The 18,992-nt window shown below is 41.7% G+C and overlaps 1 protein-coding gene across 1 annotated transcript; it reads left to right on the forward strand.

Annotated features, from left to right (window-relative positions):
* Positions 1–312: 312 nt before the first annotated feature.
* On the forward strand, positions 313–18,866 carry eea1 (early endosome antigen 1). Its single transcript, XM_004070083.4, has 29 exons — positions 313–501; positions 3,394–3,471; positions 3,551–3,663; positions 3,758–3,812; positions 3,881–3,946; positions 4,386–4,416; positions 4,500–4,604; positions 4,825–4,946; positions 5,063–5,218; positions 6,381–6,497; positions 9,337–9,675; positions 10,088–10,237; positions 10,890–11,009; positions 11,102–11,305; positions 11,406–11,606; positions 11,683–11,796; positions 11,909–12,064; positions 12,168–12,307; positions 13,092–13,422; positions 13,546–13,647; positions 13,728–13,922; positions 14,023–14,205; positions 14,296–14,481; positions 14,564–14,695; positions 14,780–14,965; positions 15,052–15,290; positions 16,430–16,550; positions 16,629–16,727; positions 16,806–18,866. Exons 1-29 carry the CDS (start codon positions 478–480, stop codon positions 16,926–16,928), a joined length of 4,188 nt encoding a protein of 1,395 aa, XP_004070131.1. The 5' UTR covers positions 313–477; the 3' UTR covers positions 16,929–18,866.
* The last annotated feature ends 126 nt before the right edge of the window (positions 18,867–18,992 follow it).

The raw sequence follows: 18,992 nt of genomic DNA on the forward strand, positions 1-18,992 counted from the left end.
ATTGTTTTAAGGAGAATTATGTTCGATCTCATGGACAGGAAATGTAATTTTAAAGAAAATATTAAATAGGAAAAAAAATGATTAAAAATTCATTATGATAAAACAAGAAACCACGTTTTTATTATTGCCCTTGGCTTATATTTTTAAATAAAGCCTTTTTCCTATTCATAGTTTTTTTTTGTTTGTGACTAATCTTGTGTGCTACATCAAGTTATATGTATATATGTATACCAAAACGAAAATATTCCGTTTTATATTTAGTTGTCATTTCGTCGTGCTGCAGATCTTGACCATGTTGAAGTGAAATTCTTGCGTCCATCTCCACATGACCCGCCCATCCGCCGCTGCTGCTCAGCTCCCTGTGTCTGGTCAGGTGCTCGTCGTTCTCAGACGTAAACTTTTCATTTAAGCACCTGGATTCAGTTTGCGTCAGGACAAGCCAAGCCAAGCCAAGCCAAGCCAAGCCAAGCCAACGCCATGCTCCGACGGATACTTCAAATGGTACACTGTTAGGCTTCTCTTCGGCCGGCGTCGCTTCTGTTGTTGTCAGGAGTGCTTGGTTTAGAGACACGGGCCTATCCGTGTCTGGTTTCGTATCACGGGCGCTTGGTTGTTCATTTTGTCCTCCGTAGTCAGGCGGGGTTAAATATCTTAGTTAAAGGCTACTTAACAACGGCGTACTTTGTCGTTTCCGACAAGTCCCGGTGTGGAAATCAAGCTTCCTTTCCCTTTGGTTGACAAAACTAGCATCAAATGCTAACTTTGTTCAGTTGACAAGTGGTTCTTTTGACAAGGTCGAAATGAACAGCTGTAAATAAAATGCAGTTTACGAGCACACTGTTAAAGGGGCAACCGAGAACGTGTGTTAGTTTAAACCTCCGGTCTCCGAGACCTGTTATTTTTATGGTTTCTGTGTTAGCAGTACAGTAGCTGTGTGACAGCTCCAGGTTAATTCATCGCCAACACTGCCTTTCTTTAGCAACAAAAAAAATTCTGCGTCAATCGTAACTTGGCGATGAATTGAAAAACCACGAATATATAATAATTATGTCATGACAGAATAGGTGGTTGAAAAACTACCTGTTTGACCTGAAAAAACAAACAAACAGCTAAATAGTAAAAAAAAGCCAGACTTTTAGAGCCTCGTCGATAATGAGGGAAATTAATCATCAACGTAAATGCTTTTTTTATTTTAGTTATAATGGTTAGGCGATTGTTATACATAAAGAGCCTTTGAAGTGCAAAATAATTAACAAAATCAAAAATAAAAACTCAAATGAAATTTAAAATATTCTGTCCCTGCGGAACAGACAGAGACACGGGTTGTATTTTTTTCCACACGAACTTTTTTAAATGACGGAATGGTTGTTGGTCGTGTTTTCAATGTATTTGGGGGGGGGTTCCCACTATGAGCCAATAAGAAGATTCAAGTCTTTTCAGGAGTGCCTAAACAGGCTTATAGCTTCTTCAAATAAACATAATTTACAGCTTTAAAAAATAAAAATAAATTTTTTTCCTGCTTTGTAATAAAAACAATATTGAGCTGTAAAACATAAAAGAGGTCTTATTATGATTAAAATAATATAATGCGGTTTTTACTTTGTTAAAGTACCTCTACCTTTGGCTATTATGAAATGCAGATGTATTTCATTGGAAAATTAGCTTTTAGTATGTTCTTAGACAGTTACATATTATTTAAAAAAATATAATATATGAAATAGTTTACTAGATATTGTTGTGGTTACTATACTGAAGACTGAATCATATCTGCGCCGTTTGCTTTGTGGGGTCAAAGGTTACCCCATGACCTACACTTTGTTTGCAAGCTTTTCAATGATTAGGATCAAAAAGCCCACCATGCAGATCCACACAAACACACATTTTGACCTCATTATTCAGTCATGCAAGCCATGCCCAACCCAAACAAATTCTTCCTGTGAATGGTCTCTCTGGCACACCCACCAGCGTGTTTATGCTTCTGGTCTGTAAACTTTATAACACTTCCTTTTTAGCTGAAATCTGAACTGCAGAGTGCTTTGGTTAATGAGTGTTAGATCATGGCCTTTGAGCGATGCAGTAATGTTTTTATACATTTTGATGAATGAAGACTTTTTGTAGTTTGCAGATGGATAATCTGATGAATAAAGCTAAACATGTTCCTGAGTGTCTTGCCAGTAGGTTCCAGCCACTTGTTACCCATAATTCTTGGAAGCATTTTATTAAGGCAAAGGCTAAAATATGGTCAATGAACATTATCTGGGGTGGGAAGAACTGTGATCTGACAGTACTTTATCTGATACTGTTAGACAAGGGGAAGGTAACTGAAATGTCAACATTGTGATAAAGAGAAAAAATGTACCAATGTTACAAAAAGATCACAGAAATATAAAGATAGAGTGCAATTATCATAAATGAGATAGAGCCTGTGTGATGAGAGACTACAGCTTGTGGACCGACGATGTTACATTAGTCGCTGCTGTTGCTGAGGTGAATAAAACTCCTTTAACATCTGGGCTGCTGGGCTTTCTGTAAGTCCCCGTGTTTACAGACTCCTTTTGTAATTGCCTTCTGCAGAAGGTGCTAAAAGGGGCTGGGAGTTGGGGAGAAAATTTAGGTGGTCAGTTACAGAGAACTCTGCGTTGTTGCTGTGAGGTTACAGGATAAATAACAATCAAAAATATGCTAAACACAGCCGTAATTGAGTAATGCTAATGAATTTTGTGGTGTTGGATACAGACAAAATACATTTATAGGGTAGTTTATACATTATTTTTTAAGGAACATCATTTTTTTGCATGTGCTGCAGCTAGTAACGGTGAAAACATGATTCGCTGTCATGTAATACCCCAAACATTCATCTAAAACCTTTACAGCTTATCTAAATAAAAACTGATTATTAAAAAAAAAGTCTTATCTACAAAATCAACCTCTAGAAGTACAAGATTTGGTAAATCTAATCACTTTATGAACAACAAGTCACACTGAACTGCAATTGATGCTGAAGCTGACCTTTGGCCTTTTCTGGTCTTGTATACTTATACCGTTTGCTTTTATTTCTAATAATTGTTTTCCAATTTAAAAGCATCGTTGCTTTTATTTTATTTTCAGGTGTCTTGCTTCCATGTTGTAATGTCATAGTTTTTATAATCCTAAAATCTTCATTTCCTTTTACAGCTTTATATATACATTTCTTGTGAATAGTGTTATTGTTGGTATTACATATTATGACTGTCTCATAACAAGATTAATGGAAAATTATGTTTTTTTAGGTTTTACTATTTTTTTAAAGAGAAAGACTAACTTAAAGTAGTAAGAATAATAAGTACTATTGTGTTCCTTTTTTCTTCAGAATATCATATTTTCAGAATTGACTCGCTTTCTGTTTTCCTATAGACTCCTGGGAAGGGGGGCTCCCAGAATGCGGAGTCAGAGCAGCCCAGCAAAGAACTCAACCATGATCAGACATCTGAGGTGACATGGATGCAGATCTGAACTGTATTTAGTCAGCTATAGGACATTTTTGTTTCTAACTGTGTGTTTCTGTGAGCAGGGCTTCATCTGTCCTCAGTGTATGAAGTCTCACAATTCAGCGGAGGAGCTCTTCAAACACTACGAGCTCTTCCATGACACAGGCGAACTCCCTGCTCATGTGGCCCCAACTCGGTGTGATAAATGTTTATGGATGCAAATCATCTCCACTGTGACAGCCTTTATTGATAAATATATATATTACATACATGATTTTTGCTTCTTGCAGGGAAGACCTTACGATGCTACGACAAGAAGTTCAGGACCTGCACGCTTCTCTCAAGGTAAAGTTCTTGTGCTGTTGCCTGTCAAACGTGGTGAAAAAGAGACTAATTGTGTCTCTACCTATTAGGAGGAAAGATGGTTCTCAGGAGAGCTAAAGAAAGAACTAGACAAAGTCCAAGGACATCTGAAGCAGGTACATTTTCTCCAGATCATCATGAAGACTGAAATGTCAATAAGGAAAGCAAAAATAGATAAATGACTCATGTAATGTACAAAAAAGACAAATAAAACTTCTAAAAAGGAAATTATAAATTGGATTATAAATAGGCTTTAAATGAACAAAATGTAGTTTTGTTGCAAAAATTGTTATATATAAGACGAGATAAATACATGAAAAATATAAACAAAACAAAAATGACAGGTTTAAAGCACTGAAAAATGCAAATATTTAAATAAAACGAAAAATATTGGACTCCTAATATTTTACTCACTTTCAGAGGAAACTATTTTGAATGATCTATATGGAGTTTTGAGGTTTAGTTTTGTAGATGAAGAATTTGTTCAGTGTTTAATTATTTACATAACTAAATAAACATTTTTTCTCCTTTCCATTGAATTCTCTTCTTTTCAAGAACGATGGGCAGACCAGTTCGGACGATTCGGGTAAAAGAGGGAAAATCCACAAAAGCATGTTTAAATTTTTCTCAGACCATTAGCTGCTAATTTTTTGCTCTTTTTCTCCTCAGTCCTTGAGAGGAAGCTGAATGAAGCTGAGACAGAGAAGTTCAACATTAAACAGATGAAAGACCTGTTTGAGCAGAAAGCTGCACAGCTGGCCACAGAGATAGTAGGTCAGTGTGAAGCCTGGAAAGTGGGAGGCCTGCATCTCCAGCTCAGTTAACAGAAGGAAGCCTCTTCTGCTAAACAAATGTTCACAGTTCATCTGTGGAGTTACACCCACTATCACTGTAATCTCCAGAAAAGCTTTAGTCAAATACCTTAGAGTGAATTACATTTTTGTAATTCTTGGAAACTGCATTGTTTTTAATTGTTTTTATGACATTACTGCAGATTTGAAGTCGCGTTATGATGAAGAGAGGAGCTTGAGGGAGGCTGCAGAGCAGAGGCTTGCCAGGATGACTGTGCAGCTGCAGACTGAGCAGCAGGAGAACGAGAAACTCCAATCTGAACTGGTACAAAACATGCAAACCTTCTCAAAGCATTCATGTTTAGCTTCTTCGTTTATCTTGGCAACAATTCATCATCTGCCATCTTTGATGAGCGCGCTGCCTCCGCTCTGCCCCCCTAGCTGCAGCGGCCGGGGGTGGAGGATGTGGAGGTTCTGCGGAAAGAGTTGGTGCAGGTGCAGACTCTGATGGACAACACGACCCGTGAGAGGGAGGAAGAGTCGGAGCGCCTCAAAAACCAGTATGAGCAGCTGCAGGCTAACTACACTACCTCTGAGGTGAAACATTTTTATAAAAGGTCAAAACGGCCCTCTCCTCGCTCCACACAGAGTTAATTTAGATCCCTATTAAACACCGTCAAGGAAAAAGTTTCTTTGTTAAATGGCGCTGTGCATAATCTGGGAATTAGTTATTGAATAATTCAGGCCTATTTCCTGCTTTTTAAAAGAGACCAGTATTAATAGGGCTTTGTTTGGGAATTGGAGGCTCAGAAGCGGTATTTGTCTGTAACATAATTGAAGATTTGAAGATAAATTAAAGGACGTTTGTTCTGAACAGGTTTAATTCAGTATTTTTCACATTAAGCATTCTTATTTTAGTTTACATGGTAGCTTAAATTGAGACTGCAGCCCCTTTTGGTATTGCAGATGTTTAATGCTGCATCCAGATAATTATAGCTTTTTTATATCCACATTTTCCTTAGATGAACTTTTTGGGAGAACAAACTTGTTACTTTAAGACATGGTTGCGATGGAACACCTGAATTAAATCAGGGCAAAAGGGTTTTCATTTGCAATGATAATAACAAATCTATTTTTTTCAATAATTTTTAATTGTCAAGATTTAAAGTAAACTCAAATCATATCAAACCTTTTTGTTTGTGTTTTTCCTGTTTGCTTTAATGTTTGGATTAAATGAACAAACATTCACCTAAAAACTGAAAAAACACAAATAACGTCTATTTCCTCTAAATTGATTTAAAGGTGTTCAAACAGAAGCGGGTGGAAGTTTAAGGAAGTATAGAATGTTATGGACCTTTACAACTGTCATGACATTTATTTATGGCCTATAATAACAGCATGACGACCAAAACACAAAGGATTTCCCCCAGAAACATCTATAAACCTGAAATGCATTTTAAAATAAAGCGCTTTGTATTTTTTCTGAAGAATTCATGTTTCATCTGTTCTCTCGGCGGTTCTGTGAGGCACATTGTTGTTTCATGACGGACCTCTGTCTCCGTTTATTTTATCTCCAATTTGATAATCTTTTGCAAAACCATTCTACTCAAGATTCAAAGTAGAGGGGAAAAATATGCAATTCTTTATTTAAAAAAACATTTTTGTAATTTTGGAATTGCATTTTTCCTTCTTCATCCTTGTTAGTGCTCCTGTTTTGAAACTAGAAACCGTCCTGACATGTGGGTCTTTTTCCCTTCAGGTGACGATCTCCCAGCTGAAAGCAGAGTTGGAAAAGGGTCCACAGGAAGCAGCCGTCTACACACAGCAGATCCATCAGCTGCAAAGCAATCTGAATCATTTGCAGCAACAATGCCAGGTGATAGAGAGAACTCCATGTCCAAAGAACCTTTCTGGCTGTTTCATTCCACAGTCGTAGCTGCAGTTACTTGCAGGCATGCTTGTTTTGCTGCAGGATTATACTCTGATTTTGTTGTCTTTGCAGCATTAACATGAACACTCATGTTAAAGTTAAAGTAGCCAGCATCTCAGTCTCTGCAAGCCTTTTGTTGCTCTGCATCCCAGTGTTCTGCTGTCACCAGCTGCCTTCAGCAACCGACTCTTGTTGTCAAATATTGTGGTCGGCACTATTATTAAACCAGTGTAGGGGTGCTACTTTACAGGCTCCATTACTGTGGGGGAATACAAGGAAAAGGCAACGTTGCTTTGGGAGTAACAGAATGTGACACTGAGATTAAATCTTCTCTCATCGGCCGAAGCGAACGCCTCCAAGACAAACGGGCTTCCAGGTGCGAGAGCGATGACTGCCGGGTATTCAATACGATCGGCTCGCTTCCCCTGAGACCTGCTGGAGATTCTAATACGACTAGAAAAATAAAAATGCAAGCACACGTTTTAAGACATGCAAACAGCTATTGCACCGCTTTTGATGACAACCACAGTTTAAAGAGAGGAAAAACCAAAGAACAGCAGAAAAAGCTAGAAATGAAGTAATTTTTCATTTGAGATCATGTCGACTTAAGATGCTGTCTTTACTAGGTTTTGTTTTTAAGAACTGCCTAAAAGCGTCTTCAAACAAAACACAAACTTTTACTCAGTACAAAGTTTAGAGCCGCACGGTGGTGTAGTGGTTAGCACACTCGCCTTCTAGGGAGAAAGCTGTGGTTCAGATCCCAGTTTTCTGTGTGACGTTAGCACTTTCTCCGCCTGCATTCGGTGGTTTTTCTCTAAGCACTTCAGCTTCCTCCCACAGTCCAAAGACATGCATCTTAGTTGGTCAGTCTAAATCAGGCCTGCCATTCACGGTCCTGGAGATCTACCCCCCAGCCGGTTTTACAGCTCTCCCTGCACCGCTTGTTGGTGATTACCTGGATCAGGTGAGACATCTGCTTAAGCTAACCAGAAACTAGCAGGGCTTGGAGATCTGGAGAACAGGCAGGGGGGTAGATATTGAGCTCCAGGAATGAGCAACTCTGGTCTAAGTTGTCCCCAGGTGTGAATATGTGGCCCTCTGTGGCCCTTTGATGGCCGGGTGAACTGTTCAGGGTTCACCCCGCCGTCAACAAAAGGTTGCTGGGATAGGCTCCAGCAACCCCAAAAGGGATTAAACTGATTTAGAAAATGGACAGATCAAAAGTTTGAATTTGATCATAACACTGTCTGAAGTCTGACCTGAATACATTTAAATGTGCTTGTAAGTATCATGGAAAAAGAAACAATGAGAATCAAGAAAAAAATAACAATAAAAATGACAAATTAGTAAAGTTGAGTTTTAAATATTTGTTGTAGTAAAATCAATTGAAACAAATGCTCAACATCAAATCTAAGAATAATTTATCAGTTTTCCTTCGAAGCTATGACCTTAATAATTTCTACTCAATAATAGTTTTTATCCATTTTTTTAAATAAAGATTCTAGATTTCTTCATTTGAAATCAGAAGTTGTGAAAACACATTTTTTAGATCCAAATAGAATTATTTTTTATATGAAAATTTGGCAAATCAATTAAATATTTAATTGAGTCAATTAATTAGATTGGCAGTTATTCCCAGCTTTAGGAATACTTTTTTAATATACTTTAACTACTTTATCTAATGCATTATGCATGTCCATTTATTGGTTTCCATCTTGTTATTCACTCATTCATTCATCTTCTAAACCCGTTTTGTCCCATTCGGGGTCACTGGGCTGCTGGAGCCTATCCCGACCTCTGGTCTGTTTTCCTCCAGCTTAAATAAAACTTCAGCTTAACATCCAGTTCAAATCAGGATCACCTCGACTGCAGAATCATGCCGTCATACCATTTTCTATCTGGACTAAAGACTATAATTGTCATCTGAAAACAAATTGGTCAACATATTCTGGAAGGTTGAATTATAACGGACCTGCCTCTGAGCCGTAAGCTCTGGGTTGTGGGAGGGCAGCCCGGCAGAACCCAACACTGCTCCTCAAAAGTGAAGAGAACCTTTAAGTTGGCTTTTCAAAATACCAGAATTCATTGTGGGGTCTGAAGAACACAGTAACTAGAATTGTGTGAGTTTTGCCTTGTTATTTTAGTTTTTAGCTTAGATAGTCGGCCCATCAGTGACCTCGTCATCCATCATCTGTGTTGCCTTGTGTTGCGTCACACCACATTGTTATGTCATTAAATGGTAAAAACCACATTTAAAAATGGGTTCAGTTCAGGAATATGTGGCACAGAATCATTTGCTTAGAAAATGAACAGCTTTTAATCATTTGCAGATTTATGAATGCATCTCAAGTGGTAAAGAGATGTACTAACATTAGCCAAGGTGGCACACATATCCCATGCCTGTCCTTTTTCTGCTGGAAAAAAAAGTCTTGTTTTCATTTTGTAGCTTTGCCAAGTTTACTGCCAGCACTTAGACCAGGACAAGTGCCAGAAGCTGCTTCAATATAATCTATGGGATGGAAGTGGCATTCCACACTGTTGACAGGCCTCTGTTCTTTTCCATTGCTCCTATCATGTGAGAGTGTTCGTGACTGTGACACGTGTTTGTTAACTGTTTTAATTTAGGAAACAGATATGCTGTGGTTTTGATGTTCACAGTTCCTTAAAGATGTTTGTTTGCATTGTTACACCTGGAATTTCACTTTTTCACAAACTACTTTTACCCTGATATCTGTCAAACCTTTGGGCATCATCTACCTTGTGTTTCCTTCTGCTCAATCCTCAGAGGCTTTCTGAAAAACTAGAACGTAAGGAGAAGGAATACGAGGATCTGCAGGAGCATTTGGGATCGGAGAAAGCTGCAAAGACGGAGGTGCAGGACAGACTGAAGGAGAGGGACTTGGAGGTCCAGGATCTCCAGGCTCGAGCCACAGGAGCTGAAAACTGCTTGCAGAAGGCCCAGGCGGAGCTGAAAGAGAGGGCAGAGGAGGTGACGAAGTTCAAGAGTGAGGTTGCAGAGCTGGAGGTGAAAAATGCAGAGCTGAAGGTGGAAAGGAAACAGTTGGAGCAGCAGAAGGAAGAAAAAGAGAGCCAGGGGGCTCAGCAGCAGACGGAGATCAATCAGGTGAACACAGCAATCGCTTGATCCACAGAGGAAGAAAAAACAACCAAGTTGCACAATCCTCTGTTGTGTAACCATAATGATTATAAAATGGTGCATGCCTTCAAACTGCATGTTTATTTCTGGTGTTTTTCAGTTTTAATAAATAAAAGAATATCTGATAAAACATTAATTAATATCACATCAACCTCCAAAAGCATAGCATCATGGTAAAACCAGGTTAATATCAGAACAACTTGAAACACAAAGTAGAAGGTTGTAGAAACCATATTTAGTTTAAAATGAATGAAAAATTTTGTCAAATAAAAAAAAAAGAATTTAGGTTGTCAGGGTATTTTACCCTCTAAAATACAAAATATGTTGTTGCACAAAGTTTTTAACTGTGTCTCTTTTGTCCCGCTTTGTGCTCCGCTAGCTGCATGCTAAACTGCTGGAGACAGAGCGGCAGCTGGGAGAGGTGCAGGGTCGGCTGAAGGAGCAGAGGCAGCTCTCCGGGGAGAAGCTGAAGGACCGCGAGCAGCAGGCGGCTGACCTGCAGCTCAAACTTTCCCGAGCAGAAGAACAGGTACAAGCATTACTGCGCACCATTAAAACCCAAGGAACAACTCTGCTGCTAATCGTTCACATATAAAATAAGGTCATCTTTGTGCAAAGCAGATCAGTCATGCTGCAAATGGACATAAAGACACGAATCTCAACTTTGAGGTTGAAGAATAGTCCTGTTCTCTGCTGAACAGACTGTCACAGCTTTTAGTGAAATCTGAGCTCTTTCCCAGTAATGGTGCGTTCCACCTCCTGTTTGTTTCTTGGAGACAGGTGCTAATTTTTCCGACACATCCTCCTTGGTGCCTAGCTGAAACATTGAGTTTTTATCTGCCAGGGATCCAACATGCTTTGTTCTGGGATTCTGTTCTAAAAAGCGGCAAAGAATGGCGGATTCTGCTTAGAGAACAGCAAAAAAAACAAACGTCAAATGTTTTTGATGCAGTCAATATTTGAGGGCTTCTTTTTATTGTTCAAAGCATGATATATGTCCCTAGTGTTTTTTTTAAATAAGAAAACAGCTAATCTAATAGGAATGACCCATTTTTAGGCCTTTCTGGTCCCAAAAGGACAGAAACACTTTGAATCTTCTGTGTTGGTTTGTTTAAAAACTTAAAAATATTACATTTTTTTGCACTGAGAATTGATAAAGAGCCCTTTTTTCTCTTTTCCAGCTGAAGGAAAGCACCAGTAAGAACACAGATCTTCAGCACCTCCTGGAGAAAGCCAAGCAGCAGCACCAGGAGCTTCAGGCTCTGCAGCAAAACACCAACGGCAAACTCCGCGAGGCACAGGTGCTCGCCACCACAGAGTGCTGATGTGGTTTTGAATTCTTTGTACGCTTCTGTTTCACCTGGGAGTAACGGCTATTTCTGTGGTGCTGTAGAATGACCTGGAGCAAGTATTGCGGCAGATTGGGGACAAAGATCAGAAGATCCAGAACCTGGAAGCTCTGCTTCAGAAAAGTAAAGACATCGTTAGCCAGCTGGAAGTGGAGCGGGAGGACCTGTGTGCCAAGATCCAGGCTGGGGAGGGAGAGACTGCTGTCCTTAATCAACTTAAAGAGAAGAATCACGCTCTGCAAGAACAGGTGGAAATAAAGTTTCACAGTTCAGTTCCTGCATTTTCAGAGGACATCAGGGCTTTACGTTAGCACTTCCTCATTCTTTTGAAAATCTGGATTTTTAAAGGTAACACAGTTGACCAACAAGCTTAAGAATCAATCTGAGAGCAACAAGCAAGCCCAGGACAACCTACACAAGCAAGTCCAGGAGCAGAAGTCTCTGCTCCGATCAGCTCAGGACCGCGCTCACACCCTGGAGACTTCAGTCACCGAGCTCACCGCCCAGCTCACAGACAGCAAGGAGAAAGTGTCTCAGCTGGACGCTCAGGTGAGTCCAGCATTGCAGATGAAAACAGTTTTGGAAGTACTGAGGAAGGTTAAAGTCCTGGTCTGTTGTCCTCCAGCTGAAAGCAAAGACAGAGCTGCTGCTGTCTGCAGAGGCAGCCAAAGCTGCACAGAAGGCCAACCTGGAGAACAGCCTGGAGACGGCTCAGCATGCACTGCAGGACAAGCAGCAGGTTGGATTCTTCTTGGTGGATGTTTCTGGACTTTGGAGAAAACCATGAAATTGGTCTTTAGTGGCATTTTTTGGATGCTTTTTCATGTTCTTCTATTCTATTTTTGATGCAGGAATTAAATAAAAACCAAAAGAAAGTTGAGGAGCAGGCCCAAAGACTCAAGGAGAGACAGGAGCAGTGCACTCAGCTGGAAACCAACCTAAAGGAATGTAGAGACAAACTACTGGCCTCGGAGCAGCGCGTTGAGCAGCTGGAGGGGCTCAATAAGGTGGCTTCTGATGAGAGAATAAAAAAAGACACCTGATTTTGCTCCATGTTCACTGAGCCTCAATCCATTTTTGTGTTTTGATGGGTGAACTTTAATTTGACAGAAACTGGAGTCGCAGGTGGTGGAGGTGCGGACGGCGCGCGACCAGGCGCAGCTGGAGTTGGAGGCCCTGCAGAAGGAGGGTGTGGAGGTGAAACAGAAAGCAAAAGAGCTTCAGCGTTCTCTGGAGACGGAAAAGGAGGGGTGAGAAACACTGTCCAAAAAAAAACCCCAAATACATTCTAAAACCTACACTGTCGTATCAAGAAATAACTAAAACTGAACTCAAAAAGATGAGAAAGGTCTGTAACTCTCATCATAGATACACTTCAACTGACAGAATCTAAAGAAAGAATGCAGGAAATCACATTGGGACATTTTTGAAGCTAAATTGATTGTGACTCAAATTAGTCTCAACTTCAATTTTATCTGTCCAAACACATGAATCCACAAATACTCCAACTTTTCTTCCTATAAAGATATTTTATGTTCATTTGTCCAAACCGTCACTTTCTAATATTTTCTGGTTACTTTTAGTTGACTCTTGAGCTGTCAGCCAGGATTGAAGGAATTTCTCTGCAGAGCAGGATCCAAATCCGATTTAGCTTTGACTTCCTCTTCTGGAAAGACTGCTAGCTGTCTTGAATATTTCCCATTGGTGAATAATCTTTGTGGATGGGACTGATGGACCAGAATAGTGCAGAAATTGTCTTGTAAGACCTCCCAGATTGACAGGCAGCAGCAGTTGCGTCTGTAAGGTCGTGTCTTCTCTTGGCTGTTATGTAAACTGTTGGATTGAATGATTCACACAAACAGACAGCAGATTTCCTGGAAGGTCACTGAAGATCATTATATTTTGGATTTGTTTTTGTTTCCTACATTTTAAGCATAATGTTTCAACCTTTTGGTCTTAACTTAGCTGAAAGAATAATGACAGCAATGTGACAATAGTCACGACCAAAGTTACGTTTGTGTTTTCTTTGCAAAGATCAAAGACGCTGCAGGAAGAATTGAAGAAGAAGGGAGCTTCTTTGGCGGACTCCCAGCAGCAGTTGCAGCGCTGCGAGCAGGACTTGTCTGCACTGAAGGCCAGTCTGGACGCGGTGACCCAGGAGGGGAAGACTCAGCGAGCAGAGCTGGAGAAGAAAACACAAAGTCTTGCAGCAGATCTGCAGAAGGTTCAACAGGAGAAAGAAGCTCAAAGGAAAGAGCTGGTCACAGTTCAGGAGAACCTGGGAAAGACCAAGAAGATGCTCAAGGAGAGTCAAAGTCAGCTGGAGGCTGAGAGGAAAAGTCATCAATCAGTCATGGAGGAGAAGGTTGGTTTGAACTACTGTCAGGATCGCAAATATTGTTTTAGCCCAGTGGGGCTGATTGGAACTCTGTGGTGCAAAAATGGATCAGAAAACTCTCTAACAATATCAGCCTATCTGCATTTCTAGGAAAAGTCTAACGAGAAAGCAAGACAGGAGCTCTTGAAGAGCAATGAAGCCGTCACCAAGGCGGCGAAAGAGTCTAAAGAGCAGCTGGAGCAGAGCAAAGGGGTGAGCCTGTGAAGACAAACAAGGAGCAGAGTTTGTTTGGAGTTCAGCTCCTGATTTTGTTGTGCGTCTTCAAATGTCAGGCAGAGAAAAAGTTGAAGGCACAGCTGACCTCATTAGAGCAGCAGCACTCAAAGACTCGGGAGGCTCTGAAGGACAAGGAGGATGAGGTTGGGAAGCAGCGGGAGCTGCTGAAGACGATGCAGAAGTCCTTGGAGGACGAGGTGAAGAAACTGAAAGGTCAGGTGACACAGCTGCAGGAAGCTGGTGTCAAGAAGGTAAGCAACTTTAGATAATCCTGCATTGTTAAATGAAGCTTTTTTTTTTAAGGACTTGCTCTTGAAATCATCTGTTTCTGTTTGACTTTTTTATCTCCAGGCAGAAGAAGAGACTAAGCTGAGAGCTCGGCTGTCCAGCCTCGACCAGGAGCTAGCCTCTCAGAAAAGCCGGGCTGCCGAGCTGCAGAAAGCTTTGGAGCAAAGTCAGGAAAAGCACAGCCAGCTTCAGTCGGACTCCTTCGGCAAAGAGTCCGAGCTTTCTGCACTGCGTCAAGATCTGAAGGTACTGAAGGTGCCTCCTGGGGCTAACAAAAGGATGGGTAAAGTTTAGGTTGCTTCTCCTCTGAATCCTTTCCGTCTCCTCTTTTCTCAGGTGTTGGAGGATAAACTGAGAGTGGCTCAGGAGGAGCTGGCAGCAAACCGAAGCCATCAGACAGGTATGGAGGCTCAGATCCAGGAGTTAAAAGCAGCTCGCGGCTCTTTGGAGCAGGAGCTCACCAAACGGGAGCAGAAGCTGCAACAGCAGGAACATGCCCTGAAAGAGCTGAAGAAGCAGGAGGTGGGTAACAGGCATCCATAGGCTTCCACATCATTTTGGATATTTTGCATTCGTATCATGTAAAATATGCATCCATGTTCAGGATCAGATGAAGGCGGAGCTACAGCAGGAGAGGAACAAGGTGTCGGAGCTGAATAAAGACAGAAGTGCTCTGGAAAAAACAAACGCCACACTATCTTCTGAGTTAAAAACACAAACGGAGAAGATCAAGAAGGTCAGGGTTCTCATCTGAACTCCGACATTACGATAATACAGAGATCCCTCACTGTGAAGTTATGAATTTGTTTATTCCGTTTAGGAGCTGGGGGAATTGCAAGAAGCCAAACAGCTGCTGATCCAGCAAAAGCTGGAGCTGCAGGGTCAGGTGGAGGCAGCGCAGGAGGCCCTGAAGGAGGAGCAAAAGGAGCATCAGGCCACCAGAGATGGCATGAGCAAGAGAGAGGAGCAGCTCCTCACCCAAACAAAGGCCATCCAGGATCAGCTGGTATGAAATCTCCAAACCAAAACATGTACGCTACATCAGTTCCTCCTGGTTCCTGTCTGTCAAGTGATCGGCACCTCTCTCCAAAGGGGGCAGAGAAGCGAGCCAGGGAGGAGCAGGTGCGGCGCGGGGAGGAGGCTGAAGCGAAGCTGAGCGTTCAGGTGACGGCGCTGAACGAAAACGTGGCGACGCTGAAGCGGGAGTGGCAGGGCAGCCAGAGGAGAGTGAGCGAGCTGGAGAAGCAGACGGACGAGTTGAGAGGAGAGATCGCCGTGCTGGAGGCCACGGTGCAGAACAACCAGGACGAGCGGCGGGCTCTGCTGGAGAGGTGGGTAGTCGCTGCTGCTGCTGCTAAAAATATCTGCAGGTGATGAATCGGAGTCGTGTCCAGCCTCATTAGAAGACCGTCTGCCCTGTAGGATGTTCTCCTGAGCAGCTGACTAATTTATCAGACTATTTCTGCGGCTGCTGCAAGAAAATGTTTAAAGATTTAAATGAATTGGGTTATATTTAAGCATAAATGTCATACCTAAGATCAGTGGTCCTCTACCTTGTTTAGGCCACGGACTGGTTTAGTGTCAGACAACGTCATCACTGATCTGTTCGAACAGGACCAAAGTGAGCGTTATAAATTTTAAGCTTCCGCTTTCTGAAAAATCTCTTCTTTATGCTACTTCATAAAATTCTGTTTAAAAAAGCAACTTGAAACAAATGAAGACTCCATGAGACAAAAGTTATTGTTTTGTAGAAGTTGTTTCTGATTTGTAAAAATTCAGTGAAGATGTTACAGTTTTATAACATTGAGAACTGAATCCAGATTCAGGTCATCTTTCATATTTTGTTTTTATCTAAATCTAGATATATTGTGTTTTTTCTCTTTAACACAGAGGACTATAAGTTTCTTAAAGGCCCACTTTAAAATCGTTCCCAGTGGTCTTTTGATTAGGATTGTGCCGTTTTTAGCCAAAATAAAAGAATCTATGTCATTTTCTTGGACATAGTTACTGCAGAGCAACACTAGTTAAATAGAAACTTTCCTCTGAGTTGTAGGTGGGACTGTTGGCATGGAGTAAGCCTGCCCTTGCTTCCCGACATCCTTCTGTTTACATGCTGTCCTGGTAGCTTGGAGCCGCTCACACTCCCAACCTAACATTACAGGTGCAACAAAAATGGCGAGCAATCTCAGAGCTACCCATCTGTTCAGTTTAGAGCCAGATGCCAGTTCAGACGAGGAAAACAAAGACGTACATGGATCTAGTCATCTATAAGTGGATGCATCAGATGAATGCATAAATAGTATATTTTCTTTTTCTCTATTTGTTTGTGACCCATGGGCCGGTACTGGTCTGTGGCCTGGCGGGGATTGAGAGAAGGCAGCTGCAGCTGATGTGAAAATGGAGTTTTTGGGCTGTGGTGTCCATGTAAAGCAGGGAGAGACGTGTGTTCACAGCAGTGTTTGTGTGTGAGGTGTGTGAAGGGTGAAGGCGAGATAGAGAGACTGCAGGCCAAAGTGGTGGAGCTCAGGCGGAAGCTGGACGACACGACGGCAGCCATGCAGGAGCTCGGCAGGGAGAACCAGTCCCTTCAGGTCAGCTCCTGGTAGACTTAACAGAAAGGGTGGAGCTTTTTCTTGATTCTTGCTGAGCAAACGCCGTTGATCCCGCAGATCAAGCAGTCGCAGAGTCTGACCAGGAAGTGGGCCGAGGATCACGAGGTGCAGAACTGCATGGCCTGTGGGAAAGGCTTCTCCGTCACTGTCAGGAAGGTGAGTCCTTTCTAACAGAAACCATCCTTTATGCTTTCAGAGTTTCCTTCTAACCCTCTCTCCCTGTCTGTAATCCAGCACCACTGCCGCCACTGTGGGAACATTTTCTGTGCCGAGTGTTCGTCCAGGAACGCGCTCACGCCGTCCTCTAAGAAGCCAGTCCGCGTGTGTGAGACGTGTTTTGAGGAGCTCCAGGGCTGATTTTTCTTTTTTTTTTTCCCCTCTCTCTCCCTTTCCCGTCATTTCAATGTGCACTAAGAAGGACAAACCCAGCGTAGAAAGGCGCCTGCGCACGTCAAGAAAAAGGCGTTGTCCGAGGAGCCCGTGTGACAAGAGTGGGGATGTTCTGTGTATTTCTGTGCCTTTGCTACTCCTGTGGACTGCCAGAAGGAGGAGACAGTGATTTACAAATGTCGCTCATCTCTTTTCAGTTACGGCTCCATTGTTGCTTCACATGTGTGGAAACATGCGACGATGACGCAAATGATCTCTATGCGACTGGATGAGTGCATATCGTGCGTGCGTGCTGAGTCACTACTGCTCTCTAAAAGTTCTCACACTTTACCAACCTGATGGAGGGAAATGAGCCTCTTTGACAAATGACAGTGAAATCAGGTTTAACTTTTTAGAAAAAACAAAGTATTTTAATGCAGATGTGACTGAGAAACTAATACGTGCAGTCAGCTGTTTGTTCATTGATTTCACTTGATTTATCTTCACATCTCTCACTGTTTAGAGAAAATAGGTTTTAATCGGTCGTCTACAGTAAAATTGTCTGCGACACTGGTGTGTAAGGAGGTAGTTTTGGGGGTCAGCCTGCTCTAGAATCGAAAAGTGAACTCGTACACCAACTGTTGTGTGGAAAAGCTGATGCTTGAGTTGCTGCGTGTTCCTTCTGTACGGCAGAGTGTTCAGTGTGTGTTTAATGACCAAAGAATGTCTGCAGACGAACAGCAGCGGAGGTGAAACTCAGCTTGTCTCATTATTTCCCTAAACGTCTTCAAAGACTTGAGTTTTTATCTTTAAAATGACACATTAGAGGGGCAGTTAGTCTAATTTCATTTTTTTTGTGCCATCTTTTTCTCATCTTTCTTTTGTCTGTGTGTGTTGTTTTTTTTACAAATTGTGGTGCTTTCTGCAGATTGTCGTCTTTAAAGGTGCCTGCGTGTTTCATTTGACCGGTTCTGTTGCTCGCCTCCTCTGTGAAGCACTTATTGCAGCTGGAGTTTTGTGTGTTCGACTGCTGCGATGCACTAAATGAATGTTGTGCTGCTCTGAGTTTCAGCATCCCTGGGATTTCCTGCAGCGTTGGGGTTCTGGGAGGATAAGTAACTGCTGGTTCTCTGTCCAGCCGAGATCACTGGAAACCGAAATTTCTATTGAATTTAGTTTACGACTGTTTACCGGTAGAACCGCCCGTGCAATTGTGTGTGTGTGTGTGTGTGTGTGCGTGTGTGTGTGTGTGTGCAGGAGCGGGCGACAGCACCACTACTGTGCAGGTCTCTGCAGCTCGTTCAGGCTTAACCAAACTCGTGCTCATTGCAGAAGAATGTCTGTTTGTGTTGCTTTCTCTCAATAACACGCGTGTTAAATCAGTTGGCTTACGTCTACCTCAGACTGGCACAGGAAAAGCACTAAAAAAAATAATCATAAATTAACATTTATTCGTCAAATTGTACTTTTATTTCTCATGTTGTACAGTCCCTGAAATCTGGAGAGAAGAAATTGCACCTTAATTTATTTTGGGCTCATCAGGACTCCGGGCACAAAAAGGAGCACCAGATTAGGTAATCGCGCGTTAATACCAAGGCTGTCGGAAATGATTTGTATATGTTTGTATTGAAAAAGGAAAACGATGACTATAAATCCATGGATGTAGGGATCTGGTTAATAGTGAAACTGTGTTTGGGTTCATCCGTGTCTTAATTGTTTTTATAAAACACAGATTTGTGCTGAATAAAAAGTGGCTTGCTTGGTGTTCTCACGCATGACGTCTGAACGGCTCGCTCTGTTCGTCCACATCAGACCTGGTTGTAAAGGAGTCGCTCAGGCCTGACCTCACCGCAGTTTGTTCACATGCAAACGCTGATTTTACTTCATGTCATGAATCAAATAAAAACGAGCTGGATGTTTCTTTTATTCCCTGTGGATGGCTCGAAAAATGTTTAACATAATGAATTTGCCATTTTTTATTATGGTCTATATTAATTTAGCATGATAGAAATTCAAGTTTCATCCTAATTTAAAGACATTTGAAATGTTGAG

The sequence above is a fragment of the Oryzias latipes genome, chromosome 6, assembly GCF_002234675.1.
Source record: "Oryzias latipes chromosome 6, ASM223467v1".
In the NCBI taxonomy this organism is placed as follows: domain Eukaryota; kingdom Metazoa; phylum Chordata; class Actinopteri; order Beloniformes; family Adrianichthyidae; genus Oryzias; species Oryzias latipes.